The sequence below is a fragment of the Oryzias latipes genome, chromosome 7, assembly GCF_002234675.1.
Source record: "Oryzias latipes chromosome 7, ASM223467v1".
Taxonomy (NCBI): Eukaryota; Metazoa; Chordata; class Actinopteri; order Beloniformes; family Adrianichthyidae; genus Oryzias; species Oryzias latipes.
Window position 1 is genome coordinate 20,893,550 of NC_019865.2, and position 24,109 is coordinate 20,917,658.

General features: G+C 40.2%; 1 protein-coding gene across 7 annotated transcripts in view; it reads left to right on the top strand.

The window, feature by feature from the left end:
* Positions 1–24,109, top strand: part of LOC101168211 (calmodulin-binding transcription activator 1-like) — a 325,673-nt gene that overhangs the window by 296,124 nt on the left and 5,440 nt on the right. For 3 of the 7 annotated variants that reach the window (XM_023956772.1, XM_023956777.1, XM_023956776.1), the window contains 14 exons: positions 142–268; positions 596–730; positions 16,670–16,845; positions 17,001–17,197; positions 17,297–17,375; positions 17,477–17,825; positions 17,961–18,436; positions 18,768–18,946; positions 20,167–20,410; positions 21,063–21,134; positions 21,218–21,238; positions 21,332–21,531; positions 21,742–21,816; positions 22,681–22,711. In XM_023956772.1, coding sequence (XP_023812540.1) covers positions 142–268; positions 596–730; positions 16,670–16,845; positions 17,001–17,197; positions 17,297–17,375; positions 17,477–17,825; positions 17,961–18,436; positions 18,768–18,946; positions 20,167–20,410; positions 21,063–21,134; positions 21,218–21,238; positions 21,332–21,531; positions 21,742–21,816; positions 22,681–22,711 — 2,361 coding nt within the window. The remainder of the gene's footprint in view (positions 1–141; positions 269–595; positions 731–16,669; positions 16,846–17,000; positions 17,198–17,296; positions 17,376–17,476; positions 17,826–17,960; positions 18,437–18,767; positions 18,947–20,166; positions 20,411–21,062; positions 21,135–21,217; positions 21,239–21,331; positions 21,532–21,741; positions 21,817–22,680; positions 22,712–24,109) is intronic. The other 4 variants (XM_023956774.1, XM_023956773.1, XM_023956775.1 and 1 more) reach the window with 4 other exon arrangements.

Consider the following 24,109-nt stretch of genomic DNA (forward strand, 5'->3'; position numbering starts at 1 on the left):
AGGTGGCAGCAGAGGTCAAAGTAAACGTTTAACAGCGTCCTGTCACATTTGTCTTTGCTCTCTGGCAGCGTAATCGTCACTTATGTTTGGTCAGACTAATGTTCACACAGATTTGTTTTTGTTCAATGATCATATTTTCAGGGTGGAGTGAAGGTGCTGATCACTGGTCCCTGGCAAGAAGCCAACTCAAACTACAGCTGCTTGTTTGACCAGATCTCAGTCCCAGCATCTCTCATTCAGCCAGGGGTGCTGCGTTGCTACTGCCCAGGTAAGACTGGGGAAAGCTCATAAGGGTAAAAATTACTTGACCTTCTTTTTTTAGTTATTGTTTTTTGTTTGTTTATTTGTTTGCTCTATCAGATTTAATTTGTATCTAAACGGTTCTGCTCATATGTAATTTTTTTTCTGCAGATTATTTATCTGGGAATATATATTTTTGTGTTTGAGCATTGTTATAGTAGTTTAAATCCATTTACATAATGTAAGCTTTACCTTGTTCTTTTATAAGTCAAGGGCAGTGTCACATGAAAGACAAGGACCGAGACTTATGGACTTTTCCACATGATTAACACATTTTCACATTTATCTTCTTTAGCTCATGACACCGGCCTGGTGACACTGCAGGTGGCTATCAGTAACCAGATCATATCCAACTCGGTGGTGTTTGAGTACAAGGCTCGTGCTCTTCCATCACTGCCGTCATCTCAGCACGACTGGCTTTCTCTGGATGGTATGTCTGCTCTTTGTTTATTTTTATTTTTATTTTTTTTGCTTGTTTTTTGCAGTGTTGGGTTTTGTGAATTTGCTTTTTTATGTTGTTCTTATTTGACCTTTTCATTATTCTCAGTTCCTGTCTATAGTTTTCCGTCTGTTACCTTGGCACCTCTAATAGCTGCTGGTTTGGTCTTTCTGGTCCTTTTATTTCTGTACTTACTCATATTTTTGGGAAACATCTTCAGACACTTCACTTCTAAAGGTTCTGACTGAGTTAATCTTGCCTTTTGTTAAAAAATGTTTTGCAGAGATTTGTTTTTGGATAGCTATATTAATTTCAGTAACTCATTTTATACCAGTGTTACCATGTTCACAGTCCCAGGTTGTCACAGCTAAATTACTGATTTATATGCGTAACACAGAAAAAAGGTTTGTGTCCTCCATTCACAAAATACTGTTCTTAGGCACTTAATGTCTTGGTTTAAATGAAATTCAGAGCATTTATTTTGTAAAAGTCACTGAGGACATTAATTCTGGTGAAACTAAATCTTTAAGAAAAATTTAAGAGACTTTCAAAACACACTGCTTCTTACAAAAAGTAGAGACTTTTAACATACTTTTATCCACATTTTATTATTCTTTCTAGCTTTCTCTCACAGTGCAAATACAAATTTTCTGTTACTTCATGATACTGAATTAGCAATAGTACAGTGTTTATCATGTTCTACCTGTATGTTTTTGATAACTGCTATATTCACCACAACCACCAGAAAAGATTATGAGCTAAACTGCTCTCTGTGTTTTTGAAAAACTCCAAATGTTTGGCATTGATTCTGCTAATTGTTGTGGTTGCAAACTGAGTCGATAAGTTTACTTTGTGACTCTGAAAACATGCTTTTTTTGTTAGATCTTACTGTGATTTATACACGTGAATCACAGTCATATGTTGATTACACTTTAATACCAGAAAGTCTACTACTACTACTACTTCAATACTACTGCACTGACTGCATTTTGGTATATAATGGTACAATTAGATTACTCAAGCTAAATTAAAAAGGTAACTAATGAAAAGTATTGAGTAATAATTTGATTATGACTGTTTTTTTAGACAAAAATGTACAGAATTGTTTTGAGTTTATTCATAGTACTTGAATACACAGCAGAAGTGTTCCATAAAAAAATAAAAGAAAAACCTTAAATAAATGAAAAGTCTATTACAATCATTAAAATCCAATTAGTTCTAAATAAATCAGAAATGCTCAGACCAGATTCTTTCATTAAGAACCACTCAGACCAGTAATCAAAATGCATTTACCGGTACAAGCGCTAGTATTTCTAAGTGGCAAAGGCTTTTTTGTAGAATTCTGGCAACAACAAAGTCAGGAGATTGATTTTTTTTCATTGCAAATCTACTCATGTAAAAGGATAAAGTGTGATGCAGTACAACTACTTCTACAATGTTTACTAAAAGTTTCTTGAATAAATGTAATTTGGTACTATCTACTGCTACCTTTCAAACATGTCTCAAAGGTCCTCTGGTAGACTGAACTCTGATTAGTGGAAGCTTCTGGATTATAGTAAACTAATTTTCATGCTCAAGACACCAGTTTGTGATCGTTTAATATTTGCTATGGTGCATTGTCATCAGATTATGGGTAAGATATGGTCAACCTCGGATTGGAAGTTCACAGGTTTATTTTGCAGTTTCCTTGGGCAAGACACTGAACCCCACATTGCTCCTGGTGGTTGTAGGTTGTTGCCAGGGTTTGACAGCAGAGCTGCCATCAGTGTGTTAATGTGTGAGTGCCTGGGTGAATAGGACTGTGAGTATAAAGCCCTTTTGGGCATTCAAGGCAGATCCTCCTGAGACCCGGTCCATTCATTTATGTCCATTATAAAGAACATTTATAATGTTTACCTGTATATTTCTAAGGAATTAAGAGATACCTTTCCAAATCCTACTCTACTCTGTAGAGGACATCATGGGCTTTCCAGTGATGTGTCTTGTGATGACTTTGCATGCTGGGAACTTTATGTTTTTCTTCTACCAAGATGACATGCCAGTAACGTCATTTTATGGAAAGGTGAATGTTAAGTCAAATATTTTGTTTCTATTGCTTTTTTTTACCATTATAATTATATATATTCTTGGTCATAAACATGTTAGGAACAATATTTTTAGATCTGAAAACAGTTTCATGATTTCTGTTTTAAAACAGCAGGCATTTCATGAATGTCAACTGTGGTGGACACCGGGATCATTTTAATGTATTTAATGCCTGCACATTATTTTAGGAGAAAGAAGTGAAGCTGAGAGGATTCTGTACCAGATAGTCGAGGGAGATTCAGATTTGGAGCTTTCGGATGATGAGGATGAGATTCAGTCTGAGAAAGATGAAGATGATGAAGATGAAGAAGATGATGATTCAGGAGAATCTGATGAGTCCGAGAAGGAGCAGCAAAGTCGTCGTGTTCTGTGGGCCAGGAATAACTTGTATGTTTTATTTAGTTTCAGGCTAATGTCTTACATTTTATGACCATGTGAGAACATTGTAGTATTTGTACTATGTTTAAATGGGAAAAAAAACAACTGTTGTTTTTTTAACTGACTTGATGATTTTTTTTTGTTTTTTAAACAACCATCATAACATGTTTACACCTGTGCTAGCAGGGCGCCCTGCCTATCAAGACGACCCCAAAGTTTGTGAATACTGGAGTCCAATCCCGTACTTTTCACAGTACATTGATGACAACATTTTCGAAAATCTGTTTTTGTTCTAGTTGTCTCCCAACTACCAGGTAATCACACTCCTCGGCCTCCCTGGGAAAGTCTATGCCAGGGTACTGGAGAGAAGCGTCCGTCCGATAGTCGAACCTCAGATTCAGGAACAACAGTGCGGTTTCCGTTCTGGTCGTGGAACAGCAGACCAGCTCTACACCCTCTTTAGGGTGCTGGAGAGTTTGTGGGAGTTCGCTCATCCAGTCCATATTTGTTTTGTGGATTTGGAGAAGGCGTTCGATTGCGTCCCACATGGTATCCTGTGGAGGGTGCTCTGGGAGTATGGGGTCCGAGAAGCCTTACTTAGGGCTGTCCAGTCTTTGCATGACCAGAGCAAGAGCTTGGTTTGCATAGCCGGCAGTAAGTCAGACCTGTTCCAGGTGCACGTAGGGCTCCGGCAGGGCTGCTCTTTATCATTGGTTCTGTTCATAGTTTTTATGGACAGAATTTCTAGGTGCAGCCAGGGGCCAGAAGGGGTCTGGTTTGCTGACCACAGGATTTCATCGCTGCTCTTTGCAGATGATGTTGTCGTGTTGGCTTCATCGAGCAGGGACCTCCAGCGTACATTAGGGCGGTTTGCGGCCGAGTTTGAAGCGGCTGGGATAAGGGTCAGCACCGCTAAATCTGAGGCCATGGTTCTCAACCGGAGAAAGGTAGTTTGCCATCTCTCGGTGGGTAGAGTGTCCCTGCACCAGGTGGAGGAGTTGAAATAGCTTGGGGTCTTGTTCATGAGTGAGGGAAGACCGGAGCGTGAGATTGACAGGCAGATCGGAGCAGCGTCCGAAGTTATGCGGTTGCTGTACCGGTACGTTGTGGTGAAGAGAGAGCTGAGGTAAAAAGCAAAGCTCTCAATTTACCAGTTGATATTCCTCTGTATCAGATGGTCCAACAAGTAACAATAGAGTGAAATAGAATTTTATACTTTTAGAATAAAATTTAATGATTTTTGGATGAATATCACTCTAAAGATTTAATCTGCTCTTTTTTTTCGGATTTTCCAAATTGTTCTATTTTCACAGAAATATCGTCCTGTTGTCCTCTACAGTGAAATAAAAATAAAAAAATAAAAATTAAATTTAAATTGTAAGGTGTGCTTTTAGGCCCAAATAGATAGGAAATCACACAAAAACAGAAATTGTAAGACACTTTTTTCCCTCGGTTCTCAGGAGGAGATAGTAAAGTAGTAAAGTTCTTTCGAAATCAGAAACCCTGAGGTTGACATAAGCACCTCATGTGTGTTGGTCATATCGCCCCCGTCCCATTACACCAGCAACAACCTGAACTGTTACAAGGCAAGATGGAGCCACGATTCCATGCTGCTTCAACAAATATTTCTAATGCTGCCATTTGAATGCTGGAGGTAAAATAAAGAGTTATTAGTCCGTGCAGCATTTTTCCAGTCCTCTATTTTTTACATTAAGCAGACGTGTGATTTTAGCTTTAGTTCCATGGTGATTACTAAAAACAAAAGCAGTTCTTGTGTATTTTCAATGCTACAACCACATTTGTCTACGACTTAAAGTGTTGTACATTTATGGATGGCAACATTATACACATGATACTGTATGACTGGCAGTTTAAAGAAGCAGAATGACAATTGTAAAAAGACTTTCATTTAGGCTGCAGTTACATGTAGATTTGTGTTGCTTTTTTTGATAGCTACAGATCGAATTTGTTTGATTGCTACGCGCAACCTATTAAGGTAGTTTTATTTACAAACTTTGGATGCACAAAAAACTGTGGTTCAGTGCAAAACTGCTGCTCACATGTTTGTAAGGAATTGATGTTATTTAGATTATAACTTCCAAGTGCCTATACTATCTATATGTTAAACAACACAAACCAAATCAAATCAGTTATTTATATAGCACTTTTCATACAAACACCCTAAACCAGGAATCTGCAGCCACGTACAGCTCTTTTATCCCCTCCATTGTGGCTCTTTGGCTTTAAGAAAAAATGCAAATGCTTTGAAAAAATATTTGGTTAGTAAGTTATTTGACACAGGGTGTATTTTATTTTGAAAACAACTTGCAACTGCTGCTGTCTAAAGTAAAATAAGTTAAAATCGCTTTACAAATAGGAAGCTATAACACTGTTTTAATTCAATTATTGTAGATATTTAAAAGCTACATTTGATAAGTTAAAGCCTTACTGGCCTCAAAAATAAAAAGTTTATTTGTCCAAACTGAAGGGAGGAACTTTGTGGCTCTCACTGGGTTTTCTCAGTGAGAAACTGGACCAAATGGCTCTTTTAGCATCAAAGATTGCAGACCCTTAAATACTCTAAAAGTAGTTTTAAAGAAAGATATAGCTTCTTTGTTTACAGATGTTTCCCCTATAGTGTAGCACCAATTCAATTCAATTTTATTTATATAGCCTCATATTAAAACAATAGTCATCTCAATGGGCTTCCTGCCAGTAATTGTGAACATGAACTCATAGAATTCAGTAGGTAATTACTAAACTAATGGCTAAACATTAACTAAACGGACTAGGCTAAGCTGGGCATCTCTGCCCTTAGACCCTTTGACTCTTTGTAAGGAAAAACGATTACAGGAAAAAAAGAAGAAACCTCAGGGATGTCTACATGTAGGAGGGATCCCCCAGGACGGACATGTGATGTACCAGAATTCTTTGAGAAGAATTAACTTATCTAAATCTACAACTACATATTTGATGGGCTTTATCCACATGGGAGGGGGAATGGCTGGGGGCGCAAGACGAGCCAGAAGCAGGGTCCACGGCCAAGAACAGGACCACGGACAAGCCAACTGGAATTCTGGAATCACTCCCGCTCCCCCAGAGGGGAATGGAAAAGAGGGACAACACCTGAATCGCACGGCACCAAACAGAGGCATGGAGAAGTAAATGATAACTAATTGATCAAGAATAGAGGAGAGAAGGAGAGAAGAAGTAGATGAGAATAGAGGACAGAACCCCAGTGCACCATACTTTCCCCAGCTATTAACTTCTAGCAGCCTAAAGACTAATTGTGATTTTTACTAAATTTAATTCAATCATATTAATAGCAAATTGCATGCACTCTGATACTTATAGCAGATGGTAATAATAATATTTGAAACTCATACATTTTTAGGATATCAATATTAATACAATATAGTATTAATCTAAGCAGGGGAAAAGGGGCGCCCTGGCCTAGTTTATAGAACAATCTTCATTCTACAGAGAAATATGTATAATGGATGTAATGAAAATTGTAATTATTCCCCCAAATATTCGCCGATTACTAGCTAACCTGGCAATAAGCCAGTCCAAAGAGGAAAGTTTTAAGCCTAACTTTGAATATAGAAACTGTCGGCCTCTCTAACATAAGCTGGGAGCATATTCCATATAACGGGCTTGATGGCTAAAGGCTCTACCTCCAACTGTGCTTTTACAAATTCTGGGAACCACAAGCAGTCCTGCATTTTATGAGTGAAGTGTTCTGTTTGGGTGGTAAGGCACTATGAGGTCTTTAATGTAGGATGGGGTTGTACCATGTAAACCTTATAGGTTAGCCGGAGGATTTTGAACTTGATTCTAGAATCAATTGGGAGCCAGTGAAGTGAAACCAACACAGGAGTGATGTGATCTCTTTTGGTAGTTCCTGCTAACAATCTAGCTGCTGTGTTCTGAACAAGCTGGGGACTTCTTAAGCAACTTTTAGGACACGCTGCTAACAAAGAGTTACAGTAATCCAGCCTAGATGTAACAAATGCATGGATGAGTTTTTCAGCATCACTTTTAGATAGTATATTTCTGATCTTAGCTATATTGTGCAGGTGAAAAAATGCAGGTTTATAAGCCTGTGATATGTGAGCCTTAAATGATAAATCCTGGTCAAATAAACCCCTAGGTTTCTAGCTGTGGAATTGGAGGCTATATTTACACCATCTAGGGAGACTATCTGATCCGACAAAGCATCTCTCAGGGTTTTAGGACCTCAGTTTTTTCTGGGTTTAGGAGGAGGTAATTAATTGTCATCCAGGTCTTGATGTCTTTGATGCAGGCCTTAGTTAACAAGTCAACAAAACATTGAAGTTACTCTTCATCCAAAAAAAAAATGCACAGAAGCCTGGTCTATTTTCTCTTGGTTAATGCTGAGATAACCAATGATGTCTGTTATAATACAACAACCCCTCAAGACTGCTTGTATTACCCAAATCTTTACATTTCATTAACGGATTTAAAGACTGCTAGGAAGTACCAACTGTATCAGTGGGTTGGTGGCAAAAAAAACAACTAGTGAATGTGATTCTAAAGTCTGATTTTTCACCCAAAATTAATGTATGTACTGTCCAGTGTCAAAAACCTTCAGAATATTTATTTCCGATTGGAGGAGAGTTGCTCTGATTTTATTGGAGCTTAAATTTGTGTGCTATTGGAATCTTATGGGTGATGTCAGAGTTTATCTGTTTCAAATGGGCTTAAAACCGTTCAAGATTTCCTGACACCAACATTAGAGGTTTAGTGTGCTTCTGGAACACATTTGAAATTGAAAAAATATTATTTCAGGCAATCACTGTAATGTCATACCTGAAAGTACAAAAAAATTACCTTCAAATCCTTTTTGTTACTCTGAAAATTCTTCCAAAGATAGTAATTAATTAAAAAGAAATGACCTGGTATTAACATTGAGGAAATATTTCAACCAGAGATTGAGCTTGTTTGTTGTCTAAATTGAAAAAATATTTGTTGAAATATAGGTTAAGCTGTGAGGTAGTGGTAGGTACCATAAGATTCATCTTAGGCTGACAAGAATCTTTGGATCTGTTGTCTGCATTCTTCCTTTGTCCATGTGTGGGCTTTCTCATGTCCCTGTTTCTTCCCACAGTCAAAAAGCATTGATGTTATGTTCACTGTTGCTTCATCGCTGTCAGTAGGAGTAAGTGTGAGCAAGCAGGATTGTTTGTTGTTTGCCTTTGTGCAGTCCAGTGACTGTCTCACAACCTACGGAGGAAGGTGTACACATGTTTACTCTTAATAACAGTGGGAATTGATCTCTGTCTGTATGGAAAATGAATCAATATTGCAAGATTGGTAAATGTATTCTTTGCTAATGACTCTGACTCAAGCAACCAACAGTAGGTATGTTCTCCAGAATGTGATTATCATGTAGAAATGTGTTTATACTGTCACTGTGTGCGTTTCTGTTGCTCGGGAAAGCGCTGCTGCAGTGTTTGAGCACTGGCAGGATAAAGTAGGGCACTGTGAAGCGCGGGCTCGCAGGACAACTGCATTGCAGACGGTCCTTCAGGGAGTGGGAGTGAGTAATGGAGACCTGCATGGCAGCTCCCATACATGGCAACACCAGTGGCCTCTGCTACCTCTGCCATTCATACCTTACTGCCTCTCTGGCCCATTCACAGAAACAGTTGAGGAGGAGGTGACTGTTTCAGAGAATACACAACCCACCCTATTACCTTACTTATATTAACTCCTTGCCTGCTGTATCTTAAAATTTGGTTTTCTATACAATTATATATTTTACTTTCTCTTATTTTGTGACAAATTAAGTGGCAAACTAACAAAAAGAATAGTTGCAGTGAGATTTATTCACTTGGACTTCATATAAATTGTATTTTTCAAAAGAATGCTGTTGAAAGGATTTTTTAGTAATATTTTGGTACCTATTTGAGTGCAGCAGACTATTATATCACAATTTGTAGGCTGTATTAATTAAAACAATTTATCAAAAGCACCAAAAAGAGGTCATTTTAACACAACGTTATTAGATAGAGAGTTTCAGCACCACGTGTTGTGGACAGCGCCTACAGAGCGCGCATGCAAATCCTTGATAGGTCAGTTAGTTTCACATTTTAATTTGACATCTTTGGAATGACAGACCAGAATACAACTATGCGCACATTGAACCTCATAAATAGAAGTTCCACCTTCTTTGACTGACTTGTCAAACGCGCAGCTTGGTACCACGGACGGGCTTTTGTCTTTATAGGCATGCTTCCTCAACATTTTCCCTGAGTCTGCAGCGGCGCGCAGCTCAGCTCCCTGAGTTTGCCCTCCCGTGGAAGACTAAACTGTGCTATGATGTGCTAATGGCACCGCTGCCTGCCTTGATTTGTCATAATGCAGAGTGGGGGAAGGGGCGCTTTTCTCTGCAGTGCTGCAGGTACGGAGCCATGGGCAGGACAGAAAGGCTGTTAGAGCTGCAGAGCGCGATCGTTGCCCCCACCGAGTCCCCGCAAGCTCACATCTCTCGGCCAAACGGTGCGCAGGGAGCCGCCAAATTGCAGCGCCTGAGCCCGCCAGAGAGATGGGGTGGGGGGGCGCAGACTGAGCCTCCGTGCGTGGCAAACAGCGGAGCGCGTGCACAAAATAAAGGCGCGGAGGAATGGGCGTGTTTGGGAAAAGCTGGTTAACTCAAGCGCGCAGAGTTTTTCTGGAGACGAGCGCGCTCCAAGTACCCCAGTAAAGGCGCAGAGAAGGGCGGTCACTGTGGACAAAAAATGACAGCAAGCACGGTAACACGAGCAGAGAGCTGGGGTCTTTAGGGGAGAGGAAAGCGCAGCTCGTGAACGTGGGGGGATAACAACGTGGATTCGTGGCTCTGTTTACCGGCTGCACGTGTGCGCAACGGTTCCTGCTGTTTTTTTATTTATTTTTCTTGGTTGCTGCAGACTCGGGCAGCAGCAACCGACACCAGGGCACTGTGCAATGTGAAACAAGAGAAGAAGAGGAGGGGGCTATTAGATGAGGAAGAGAATGAAGGTTCTTCCTCTCCCTCTTGCCTCACGTCGCTCTCTCCCCTCACTTTGTTCTGCTGTTGACGAGTGCTCTGTGGAGATTGCCATCCAAATCAAGGATATATATATATTTATATGCATATAGCCTTTTTTTCCTTTCATTTTCTCCGCATAATACTATGTTTTAGCCTGTCGGGGCAAAATCACACATTGTGGGAAATGCAGTTTTGTTTGGACCTCTGTGGGTCAGGATGCCAGTGAATGACACCTGCATTTCCTGACAGACAAAGGGGCTGTATACTTTTTTTTTGGCTTTGAGGTGGAGTCTACCAATGGAAAATAAAATAGAAGGTTAGAAGTGTTAAGCTAAATCTTTGTGTTGTGTTGTGGCTGTGCTGTCTGTTGAGCTGCTTGTTGTGGTTTTTTTTTCCATGTATGCCTAAAGTTCCGCGTTTCTTCCAATGACAGCGCATGCAGAGCTTTTGTGTCTTTACTGTAGAGGAGTTGTAAAGAAACGTTGCGACTCCACCGCTGCAGCCCAGCTCTCGAATCACGACTTTACCCTTTTTAACACACAGAACATTCAACTATTTCATGTTCTTTAATTGCAAGTTAACTTCAACCATTGAATATTTCTCATGCTGAAGTTCTGGGTCAGCGTGACCCAAGGCTGCTGCAAGAGCAAAGCTGCACGTGTTATTGTAGCTTTTAGACTTGTCGCATCCTTCGGTGCCGCTGAGGTTTCTAACCCACGTCGCGTGGAAATCTACCGCTGCACAGTTCAGATCGCAGTCAGCTGCCACGATTTCGTGACAAACGATGCTTTGCTGGGATGTTAGAGAGGCTCACATGCTGGAGACTTGTTTTCCCCAAAGTGACACAATGCATGCTTTTATCTACCTGTTGCTCATCTGTGAAGTTTTTTAAATGGTAACAAGCATCCTTTGAATGTAATGGTCCTTAAAAGCAAAGTCCTGTTAAGTTTGCTGGTAAAACACTCGAAATGATCAGCTGTGGTCTCTTTATCACATAAAATGCTTAAGTTGAATCTAAAGTTGTATGATTGCAGCAGTTTTGCTGTTAGAATAAGGCATCATGAAGTTGTAGCAGTATTTACTCGCAGTGTAGCAGCAGCAGTAGTGTCGTGAGAATACTTATTCCAGGATAAACTTCCCCAAAGGAAAGTTTTCCTGAGAGAGTCTGGCTTTTGTTTTCTACACCTTTAACACATTTAAATAAACGTCTTCAGTAATTGGAAATATTTTAAAGCAATATAGTTTTATTATATTTAGTGTTAGAGATACTTTGGTTTCTTTTGTACCATACTTTATAACCTGATGATCCTCTTCACCTTTTAAATCTAAAGCGAGTCTGTAGATTCTGCCTGTGTGGGGACTGCTGGGTTCTTTAAATAGAAGTCTCACTGCTGCGTTGAAGTAAATCATTTAGTAGCTATAATGCATATCAGTAAAAACATGTCTTTGTAGTGAGTGATTTTACTTTAGTCTTCTGTTTCCTTCTGTCTCATCTAATAGATGTTTATGATTTATGCCTTTATGTCTCATTTATGGATGTTATGGATGGCTGTTGATTAGCAGGTTGATAACCAACAACTTTTTTTGTTTAAAACAGAACATATCAAACAGTCCTCTTTAAGCCATAATGAGCTGTTAACATTTTAAATATGTATTTGTGGCCATCTGCTCACTCTCATGTCTAAAGAGTTTGGATAAATCAAGTTGAAATTAAAATTGTATGACCAAAGATTTGACTGTGATTTGTGGTTCTGTTTTGAAAGGATTTTCGAGTCAGTCTGGTTTTGGACAAGAAGGTATTTGGATCCTTTAGCCTAGCTTGTTCTTAAGGACTTTGGAGTTTTATGTTAGATCTAGTTTTCTCTAAATATATCCACTTATCAGTGATTTGTGCATTTGCCTGCAGGATGTGACAGGCAGCACTAGACGTAGAATGCAGATACAAAGCTAATGAAATGTTCTTGTTACTACAAAAGCAGAGTTTCCGAGTTTAAAAAAAAATCAAACCTCTCGTCTTTCAAAGACAAAAAAAAGTCAATATGTGTGTTACTCAATTAGTGTGATAGCAGGTGACAGTAAATCCCTACAGTGTCCCCTCCTGGCATTTTAACTTCAATGTGACAGAATGCATCTTCTCCTGCACTAGAATTGACCTATAGGGTGGACAATTGCCAGCAGAGAAAAAAGTGTGGATTTTTGTTGAACTTTGCCATTATTGGGTTTTATTCTTGTGATTAAGCTGCCTAATAAGTGTTAGATCGAATACTTTTCTGCATACTTGCTTTTGTTTGTTGTAATTAAATTTTGTACGTGACTTTATTTATTTCTATGTATTTTTTTATGTTCCTAATGGAAAAAAAACACATATCACTAAATGCATATTGCAGAACCATCCATCCAAAATTACAGAAAGACCTACCTGTAATTTTAAATGCATTTGTCTCTGTGTTAAAAAAAAAAAAAAAGCTAATAGTAAAGATGTGTCTTTGGTCAACACCTACAAATTCCAGCTGTGAGGACAGCCACCATGAGGCCTGACCCCTTCCTCTGATGTCCACAAATAACAGTCCCTGTCAATCACCACACAAAGACCCAGAGGGAGGCCGGTCTCTTGTCTTCCTACAGGAAGACACGTAAGAAATAAGCTAGCTACTTAAAGATAACAGTCACTAAGTTAAATGGGAACATAATTTTACCCTTGCCTGTGAGGTTTAGTTTTAAACCTAAAGATTAGGAACTGAACTACGCTGTTTTTCTTCATTGCCAGTTATCACATTTAATCTGTACATGATGTTATGTGTGGTCTACCATTTGTACTCCTTGCTTATTTTGTCATTTATACAATTTCCACTACTTTTTGTATAAGAGGGGCTTTATTTTATTAGTCTTCTGCCATGTAATTCCATCCATCCATCCATTATTGTTTTTATGTGACACTTGATAAATTGGTAAGTTGACCAATGTTAAGTAAAGGATTTTTAATTTTATACAACAGGAGTTGTTGAGTTCTCTGTGGTTTATGAGTTGAAGGTTTCATAGGTTGCATGTCAGTGTGTTCACACCCTCTGCAATAGTACTATTCTTCACATTTATGATTAAGGATAACTATTCACATTGGCGACCCGTAGTATTTCCTGTAATTCCTCCCCTTTTGCCCCCTTCATTTTTAACAGCTCTCCATCATTCTCTTTTAGGCCCTCCCGTCCTCGCTTCACCCTTGACTTCCCATTTTTATCCTGACTCTATTGTGCTGCCTTCCTTGTCCCTGCAACCAATTCTAAATTTGATCCACTTTGTCTTAGTGTCCTTCCTTTTTTATCCCTATCATCCTTTCTCATGAAGAGTCGCTGCCCCATTCCAGAGGTGAGACCAATCCACTGAAGCAGGCTTTTGTGGATTAAAGCCTTTTGCCGATTTGAAAAACCCCTAACTCTTTGTTTCTCTCTAAGGATGTGCAAGGAGGGAATAGAAAGTAAGAAAAGAGCCTCTGTGAGACGTAACAGTTATTACAATTTATAAGGGCCATCTCTGGGTCTACATTAATTAGCCATGAGGTGCTTTACAATACCCCTGCTGTGGTGCTTATGGAGATAAAGAGATTTCAAACAACTGTCTTGTGACTTTATGGGTAGAAGTCTTTAGATTATATGAAACAGGCTTTAGATTATTGTTCATCCAGGAACAAAGACATCCATCTGTTCCTTTTTTACACGCTCTTCATCTTGTGAAGGGTCAAGTCAGCCATTAAAAACTGTTATCAAGTGAGAGAAGGGCTCCTTGTTTTTTGAGAACACTCTTGAGTTTATTCTAACAACATAATCATGTCCACAAAACCTTTAGTGACATTTTCTTAGTGGCATTTCAAGCACAGTGCCAAATTACTTTGTTGGGATTTTCTGTGGATAATTGTATATTGAATTGTTTTTGAGAAGATCCAACTCCACTAAAACGCACTTATTTCAGGTTTTGTGAGTCAGGTCTGAAAGGGCAAGAAAGTCAAATAAAAAAAGAAAGGAAATCAAGTCATGTCATCGTTTCACAACAAAATGTTTTTAAGGCAGAAAACAAAACTTCCAAATGTGTCAGTTCTTATTAAAATAAAAGAGATTTGAGAAAAAAAAGAATCAGGTTTTTTTTTGTTTGATTTTAGAAGTGATGAGATAGCTTCTCTTCACAGTCATATCGGGTTCACATTTCCAGTTGGTTTATGCAACTAGCAAAGCTTTTGAGTACTTTTATTACTTTTTAATAAACTGACAGTCAAATTGTGATTTTTATAGTTCAACCTCTGTCTGGTTTTGTCCCTTGCTTCTCTTAAAACTGCTCATTCTATCTCTCTAAAACAAACAGAGGTCTGTATTTTGTTACATTTTTTTGGTGCCTGTTATTTTTTAAGTAATGTCTGCCACCACACACCGTCACAAGGCAGTAAACCAGAGAGGAGGAGGGTGTTAAAACGTCACGGTGTTGTTACGGTACTGTTTGGCTGCTCACCTTCCCTGTCTCCTCCCACTCGTCTCAACCCCCATCCTCCCTCTGCAGTGGACGTGCATCGCATTTGGAGCAGCAGGCAGCAGGTGGAGATGACATCATCTGCACTGCAGCACACTGCAGTATTGGGTCTGAACAAAGACATGTCAGCCTAATGTTAGCAACCCCCCCCCCCCCCCTTCCATCTTTCTGTCTGTTACTCTTCCCCCCGTATCAGACGGAGGGAAAGGAAGAGCGCAGCTTTGTGTCAAGGCAGGTTTCTTGGGCTGCGACTTATCTCAACCCACTGACTCCCCTCCCTGACGCATGCACTCAATCTAGAGTAGGCTGGCAACTCTTCACCTCTTAGCCTCCTCAAGCCACTGTGTTGAGAGGTGAAGATGGATCCTCCATAATAACAGACAGTGCAAACACGGAGCAGCTTCCCTCATTAATATGAGAGTGATCAGCTGATCTACCAGCGTGCTCACTTCAGGAGTCCAAAACCCACAAAACGATCCAATACTTCATTGTTGTTCTTCCTGTCCCCCTTTCAAAGTGGAAAATGCTGTTACCCCAAGCATCCATTTGCCTGAAGTCGACATTAGTTCCTTTTTCAAGTGGTGGAAACAACTGGACCTTTTATTTTTCATCCCCTTATTTATGGAGCCTTAATTTGTGAGTAATCTTAAAAAGCCAATGTCACTATAGGTAGAGATTCCCCACTTCTTGTTAATAAGTCCTTACACTGGGTCATTGACAGTGAAAAGAGGCCATGCACTCGGGCAAAGATTTATAGATTTTGTTTTCATTGTTTGCATGTCTACATTTTTTCCCTTGTATACTGCCCTCTTCTCCTCCCCTTCATCAATAAGCCAATAGGATGCAGGCTCACAAGCTATGTTCCTGTCGCCTGGTTACCGCTCGGCAGCAGGTTGCCACAGAAACGGCCCCATAGTAGCTAAATGGGGAATGCTAATGCAGTCTTCGATACTCCATGCTGCAGTGGGCCCTCAATGCCCATCCCAATCTACTGTCTGTACACAGCACACACAGGTGCTGGTTGGATGTCGTGGTTTATTTAATTTGACATTAAGTCATGTGCCTTGTGCACCAACACCAGATATTAGTGCTTGTCCTGATTTTTTTCTTTTTCATTTTTGTGCACTCAAATGATTGATACAGTATCCATTAACATAAAATGTTAATGTTATTTAAGCCAAATCAATCTGGATATGTCTTTCTGCCTAACAAAGCTTTTTTTTAATATATATATATTATAAATAGATGCATATTTATTCTCTACTGTCAACCTTTTGGCAGTTCTTCTATTCATATCAATATAAACATTGTGTTATTAATCAGCTGAAGCAGGCCTTCATTCGTCCACTCCCCCCACAAGTGTCTGAAGAGCTCTAGACATTTTTACATGCTCCAGCTGTCTTTCAACCTCTATTAGTCTACTGAAGCTCTTTAAAAGTGCTTTGAGAAAGACGTTTAATGATGGGAGTCATTAGTGGAGGTCTGATAAGCTTTAGAGGATTATTTTAGAGAAGGTTCTCTTTCTAAAGTCGCTAATTGATGCTGTTGTCCCTCCGATAATCTTTAGAGAAAAACAGTGATCATAGATTTGTGTGTGTTTTAAAGCTGAACGTAATTAACTGTCCTTCAGCGTTGCTGTATCTCAAAAATTGACTTGTGAATTTGTTCTCAGCGGTTGATTGTATGCCTTGTGACGTTTAGCCCCCGAGTCACTGCGACAGTCTCAAATCAAATCTCCTCAGAGCAACATATTGATGCAGCTTGTGGTGCACACTCTGTAAGCATTTGTCTTGTCAGGGTTCAGGGTTGTTAGTGTAAACGTGAAAAAGAGGCGGCTTTTGTTTTTTTTGCCCCACATATGATGCTACTTATGTGTTGACGTGTTTCTTCCTCTGTGTCCCCCCCTTGCTTTTGCACAGACAACCAGTTTAGAATGTCTATCCTGGAGCGCTTGGAGCAGATGGAGAGGAGGATGGCAGAGATGGCCAGCCACCAGCAGTCGAGCAGTGCAGGGAGTGGTGGAGCTGGGGGAGGAACAGGAGGAGGAGGCAGTGGGGGAGGAGGTGGTGGGGGAGGAAACAACAGTCAGTCACAGGTAAAAAAAAAAACGTATTTGCATCTTGCAGTGTGTACCTCAATGAATACCACTTACTGTGCCATATTCGCACAAATTCAATTGCACAAATGGGAGCAATGATTTATTTTGCTTTTTTAAAGGAGAAAAAAAATGTGCTTTTTTGTTTTTTAAAGTGTATATCTGGCCAAATTCAGGCCAGCAGTTCCTTTGAGAGCCGTGTTGTGGTGGTCTGTGAGAAGATGATGAGCAGAGCTTGCTGGGCCAAGTCCAAACATTTAATCCACTCCAAGACCTTTAGAGGCATGACACTCCTTCACCTCGCTGCTGGCCAGGGCTACGCTACCCTCATTCAGACACTCATCAAGTGGCGGTAAGCATAAAATGATCTGCATGCTCCCTGCTGGTACTATGCCCTGTGATTGTACACTGAAACATGACTTATGTGTTCTGTTTCTTGTTTTACATGTAGCACAAAGCATGCTGATAGTATTGATTTAGAGCTGGAAGTGGACCCCCTTAATGTGGATCACTTTTCCTGCACACCCTTGGTAAGAAAGTTGCTGGTGGAAGAAAAAAATCATAAAGTCCTGCTTCAGTCATGCATTCAGTCTACCTAAACCTACGTGTGGTCCTCCTGTTTTCCATGCAGATGTGGGCATGTGCTCTGGGTCACCTGGAGGCAGCAGTGGTGTTGTATAAATGGGACAGGCGTGCCCTAGCTATCCCGGACTCCCTGGGTCGCTTACCCTTGTCAATTGCTCGCTCTCGTGGACATACTAAATTGGCTGAATGTCTGGAGCAGCTACAGAGGGAAGAGCAACAACCCCCGGGCCCTCTGCCCCCCACTACACGTATGTCTTTTTCTCCAGCCCCTGATTCAGCCACCACAGACAGCTGGATGGCCAGCTGGGCGAGTGACAGTATCGTTGCCCCAAGTGGCAAGAAAGGAGCTCCAACCACCACAACAACCATGTCCAGTACCACCAGCCTAAACCCAGGTCATGCATCTAAAGAAAAAAAACATCGTTTGCATGGAAGATCACAATATTTTCATATGTATACAACCGACAAGCTGTGTCTATTTTCAGCTAACTGTGGGGGGGGTGTTCTTCTGTTTTTCATGTTTCTGGCAGACTTGAGAAGGCCCAGGTCAGAGCCTTCAAACTACTACAGCAGTGAGGGCCAAAGAGACCTCCCACTAGCCAAAAAACACAAACCCAACCCAGAGTTGTTTCACACCCAGCCCGACAAGGCTGCGTCTGTTCCTCTGAGTCTGGAGCAACAACAACTCACCAAGCTGTCCCCTTCCACAAAGAGCATGTCCACAGAAGGCCTGAGTGCAGACAAAGGTCATCCCACAGGAGGCAGCATTGGAACATCTAGGTGGCCTTCCAGAGAGAGCTTTTCCTGTAACAACTTGGGCAGGAAGGTGCTGGGGATCAGTGGAGGCAGTAGCTTGGGAAGGGAGAAACTGGCCAATCGTCTGCGGCAGCGGGATCAGCTGGGCATGCTGGTGATGACGGACAGAGAAATGGCTGATTCTGAACTTCTTTCGTATCGAGAGGATCTAGAAAACCAGGCCTGTCTCACACAGATGGATGACCTGCAGGTGAGCACGAGTGTCATCTCTGTGAGTCAGAGATCATCTCTGCGCAACAAAGTTTCCATTGATCCTTTTCGATGGCCAAGGCAACTTTCCAGCAATCCATATCAGTCTAACCATAGTTTGAAGAGATGTAGTGCTGGATTAAGAATTACATCCTCCAGCAAAACCACTTAAATCACTATTATCGTCGGCACTGCCATTAAAGCCAGCATTTTTGTCACAGAGCCAAGCAATTAAACTTGCATAAGCAGCCCTGCGCATATACTACCACACTGTTGATAATTTACTCAGGGAGTGCTCACCTCAGTTGTCTTTGTCTTTCTAAACAAAACAGGCAAATATGATGACCCTGGCAGAGCACATCATTGAAGCAACGCCAGAGAGAATCAAAAGAGAGAACTTTCCCACAACAGAATCCGTGCCCTTAGATCCATCAGGGGTCAGTAACACCATGAGCTGGCTGGCAAACTACCTGGGAAATGTGGAGCAGTTGCCAAGCATTGTTCACCTACGGTAAGGAACAGTATGGAGAGGATCAACAAACTAGGATGATGCAGTTGTGCTTGATTTTATATTTGACCTTCCTGCTACACAGATGATTTACTTTAAACTTTTAAAAGTAGAAAGATCAAATAGTTTCTACTTAACCTAGATTGATTGTGTCAGAACATGTCAAAAATTTAATGACATGTTCTTTGCTGAGTTTTCAAAATATAAAAAACATGCAAGATCAGAAAAAGCCCAAATCTAAAAGCAGTGTCTTCTAAAGTGAAATCAGATGCTTCATATTAAATGCATCTACCAGTTATTTGATTGAAGCAATCATTCACTGAAGTTTAACTAAAAATATAGCTGCTACTCTTCGGTCTAGAAAGATTTCAAAGCACAACATTTCAAATGTTCATGAAAGTACAAATAACTGCAAGATTATGAGTTTTTTGCAAAATAAATATCTACATCAACCATCATTTATGGACACTACATTGTGCCTTATGCGTGAAACAAAATCCACATCTTTTCATGTAAAAACCAATCACAGAAGTTCAGTGGAAACATTTAAAGTAAACAGAAAGACGTGTTGACACTATATCCTTAGAATTCCAAAGTCAAAATTGAGTCTGTGTACTTAACATCTAAGGCAAATCTTAGAGTGAATGATGCAAAATGACTTTTTAGGAAATATCAGATAGAATGCTAGTGTTTATGAAACTCAAAGCATTAGGGTGCTGTGGAGGTTTGATTCTAGCCTGACTTCAATGCTACAATGTGCTGCAACAGGAAGTGAGGAAAATGAAAACCTGCAACCTACATTAAACAAATGTATTTTTCAAAGAATATGCTAATTTGTAATCAGAGACTTAAACCATCAGACAGAGAAGAAATACTGCACATTTTAGCTGTATCAGGATTTAATTTAATTGAAATGGTGTATACTTATGTAGCATCTTTCTACCTTCTAGAAGGCCCAAAGTGTTTTACAGTCACAGTACCATTCACCCATGGATACACACATTCACACACTGAAAAACTGAAACAAACACCAAAAAACCCATGTAAAAGCTTATGTTAAGTAAAATAGGTGAAAGGGTTAATATGAAATTAATTTCCTTAAAGTGACTGAACCAATTTTTTAATTCATACATTGTGTATGCTGTTTGCTTCAGAAATTCTGCATGCTAAAGAATAGGACCTGAGCTCTTTGAATGCTGTAATCTGCTATTTTCTTTCATCAGGCCTCTGTATAATGAGCCTCTGACTCCGTCCTCCAATCCAAGCTTGAGTCCCGGGGGTTCCCCATTGGGAGAAGGGACTCTGGACAGATCGGCGGTCCCTTCTCCAGCAGACTGGAGTGAATTCATCAATGCCTCCAACAGCAAGGTGGAACGAGACCTGGCCCAGTTGACTTTGTCTGACCCAGAGCAGAGAGAGCTGTATGAGGCTGCCCGGCTAGTTCAAACTGCTTTCCGCAAGTACAAGGTACAGGCCCGCTTCCAGCCGTGTCCTGGTGTCTACACTAAAAAAGCTGCAGGTGTAGGATTTGCCATTTTTGTAAAGATTTTTGTGTCACGTTTTGGTCTTATGCTCATATTCACACTACAAAATCAAGAAAAGTTACATGACAATGTTCCCGTGGTTTCCGCATGGCAAGAGTGGCTTGAGCAGAGCATGGGCTTGCTTGGAGGATCTGCACTTTCCCCATATTCTTGCTGCAATTTGATATATATTTAAGATCCTGTACTCGCACTTTAACTCTTTTGTCCTCTGCAAGGAGTAAGTCAGCTTCTTCTGCCTGCTTTTCAAAAATCTGTCTCTGAACCAATCGTCTTTGCCCTCCCCAGTCCCTTTCCTTAACCCCCTCTTCAATGGCTTTTATTGAATGTTCGAGTGACAAATTCTTTACTGACATTCACACTTGTCTTTTGTGCCCAGCTGAAACCGATCTGGCTCCCTGTTGGGCAGCAGCATACTTCTTCCATTCATTCTCGGGTGGCTGGTCCACAACATGTGTGCTCTTATTCCAGGGTGGATTCATGTGCTACCCACCAGGAAACTTCAGAAGACCACTGATATCCTTTTGTGGTGAGACGTCTATGTGTCCTCTCACCTTTCCCACTCTACTCTCCAACAGGGGCGGCCCCTCAGAGAGCAACAGGAAGTAGCAGCCGCTGTAATACAACGGTGTTACAAGAAATATAAACAGGTAGGCACCACCCAAGTGTGTTCAATACGAATAATTGTTTTTCTGCAGAATATTACTTATGTTTTACATTTCCTGTTCACAAGCTAACATGGATAGCCTTGAAGGTAACTTGATGGTTGTGTTTTTCCGTGGTGTTTAACAAAAATAATGTCCACACACGGTTAAGTCTGATACTTGGTTTCTTTTCCTGTCTCCAGTATGCACTTTATAAGAAGATGACGCAGGCCGCCATCCTTATCCAGAGTAAATTCCGCAGCTACCACGAGCAGAAGAAGTTCCAGCAGAGCAAGAGGGCTGCTGTACTCATTCAGCAATACTACCGCAGCTATAAAGAGTTTGGCCGGCTGAGGCCGCGCCACCACGGGGCCGCTGCCACCCTGGTGCAGCACAAACTGAGGTAGATGCTCCTGCACTGGCATTGATTTAAATCATTGAATCCTGCCACAGAGAATAAGATCCAGAAAGGAACTTATCCAAAATAAAAGCTGAAAATTGTTGCACGCTAGCCATTTATTGAAATTTGCCAGATTAATTTGATATATTTTTATAACATTCTATTTCTCTATTTTGGACAAGAAGATGATTTTATTTTATTTCTGTGCAACAGAGGTAGTCTGCTCACAAAGAGGCAGGATCAGGCTGCCAGGAAGATCATGAGATTCCTGCGACGTTGCCGCCATAGGTAGGCTCCAACACTGACTCACACTCCTGCAAGCAGCCTTGATGCAAAGCTGCATGCTTGCTGCAAACACCGGTCCTTATTCAGCAATTATTAAATTAATCAGCAGCACTTAGTTTAAACACAAAAAACCTGAGTATGGCCCAGTGCGGCTTCATTTATGTAGGTTGAAACTTTCTGTAACAGCATTAGCTTTCTCTCACTATGTATACCAAATAACTTCATCTATTTTTGTAACTGTTAATGACACCTAATCTTTTCTAAGGTAGTAAATGATGTAAAACGAGTTAATAACATGTCAAAAAATCAATTATTTCAAGTCAGATTGAGTTCCTAATGTTACATAATGTTAATTAACAAAATGAGTTTATATCCATTTGCACTCACCAAAATAAAAGCTGGCATGATGACTTCAGGTCTCTATCATGTTTAAGATTCAGAGCACACAGGACTCTAAAGATTAAAATCAGTTTTTCATTTTGTAATGGAAATAACCTAAACTTGTAGTTTTTATTATTCAAAATAATTAGTTTTCACTTTTTTAACCAGGGGAGTCATTAAGTGTGTAAAGATGATCAGTCATGACGGTTAAAAACACATCAATTTGGTTGCTCTTTGTGCTGAGTGTACCTATCAGTCCCATAATTATTTTTTTATTTATCTATCTATTAAATCAGACAGCTGGTTCTCTGGATGTATTTAATTGAATTTTATAAAAAACAATTATTATTTACAAATGTCAAGCCCCACCTCCCTCCCTCCCTCCCCCAACACAATATTTGGCCCCCACCTCTCCTTGCCCCCTTCCTCCACAGTGTCTACTGTGTGCTAATAGCTGTCTGGTATTGTTTTGCTGTTTATGCCAAGCCCCTTGATGGACCATAGACTGTTCAAGCGGGTGAGTGCAGCCTCAGCAACTCAGTTCGTGCCTCCCGCACTGTCCGTCTCTTCTTTACCTTTTTATTCTCCCTCTTCCTGTCCTTTAATCCCTACTATGTCCTAATCTCTCTTTTGAATAATGCGATATTCTCCTCCTGAAGCCTCAGCTGGTGCATTCCGTCACTCCGTTTCTGTCTTGCTGTTTCTCTCTGTCACCTCCCTGGCCACCTCTCCCCATTCTTCATCACTGTTGCTTGATGCCTGCTTGCATGTAGTCTGCTGACCAGAGCCACTGGTGAACTGAGAAACTCAGATTTAGGAGCAGATTTTACCCTTGAACTAACAAAATGCTCATGAGTGACTTCACTGCGACACTTACAGATGCTTATCCAACTGTCCTTCCTCCCTTTGGGGAGTCCTATTTGTTTATGTTGTTTTTTTCTTTTGTTTATTCAGCATTGTGTGTGTGCTGAAAGCCAGTTTGAGAGCACTGGGGTGGGTGGGAGGCTTCTTCTCAATTATATTTAATCTGCATGTGGTCAAATCAAGATGCCTTGCTCTTCTCCATAGAGGCATGCTATGAAACTGCTGTTTCTTAAACAAATGTCTCTCTGGCTGCCTGGCTGCCTGTGTGCTCTGTTTCTAGCCACTCGACAGGTTGGAAGACTTTTTAGATTGTTGTCATTGACAAATGCAAGACTAACCTTTTAATTCAACTCCAACGAGTTAGTTGCAATTATTTAATGAAGAATGCATAAAAAGAGTTTGGAACATGCAGTCTTTTCTAAAACAAGTGTGCTATCTTTTTAATCCTATATTTTGTGTAGGGCAAGATTTCAAAACATAAAACACTTGGCTGTCAAAATTGATCATTTTTAGGCAAATACAACCATGGATGATTAATAACGTGCAAGGAAAATATTAAAAACAAGATACAAGGAGTGGCCTGAGAGGGTTATTATTTATTTTTACCAAAGGACTCTAAAGCAAAGTTTGAATAATCATACATGTTTTAAATAAAAAGTATCAAAGACAAAAACGTATCTTCCAAAATTCAACATTGTAAACTTAGAATTGATCTCAATTTCCATTTTGAAGCATAAAAAAAGTTAGAATCAATTGCTCTTACTCAGAACACAAATGATAAAAGTCCATCACACCTAGAAATACACTGACTTCTGGAAAAATGCCTAATGACAATTGACATTAAATTTGAAGGCCTTGTTCCATTTTTGAAACAACATGTTGCAGGGAGATCTCGCACGCAGTGTTTAGCACAACAATGGAGGGATAATTGTTTGGGTTTATTTTTCAGTCACAGTTCTTGACCCCTTTTTGGAGCAAATTCTTAGTCTTAGTCTTGATTCATTGTTATCCTGTAAAACATTTTATGTGTAAAATCTAACTTTTCTTTCCG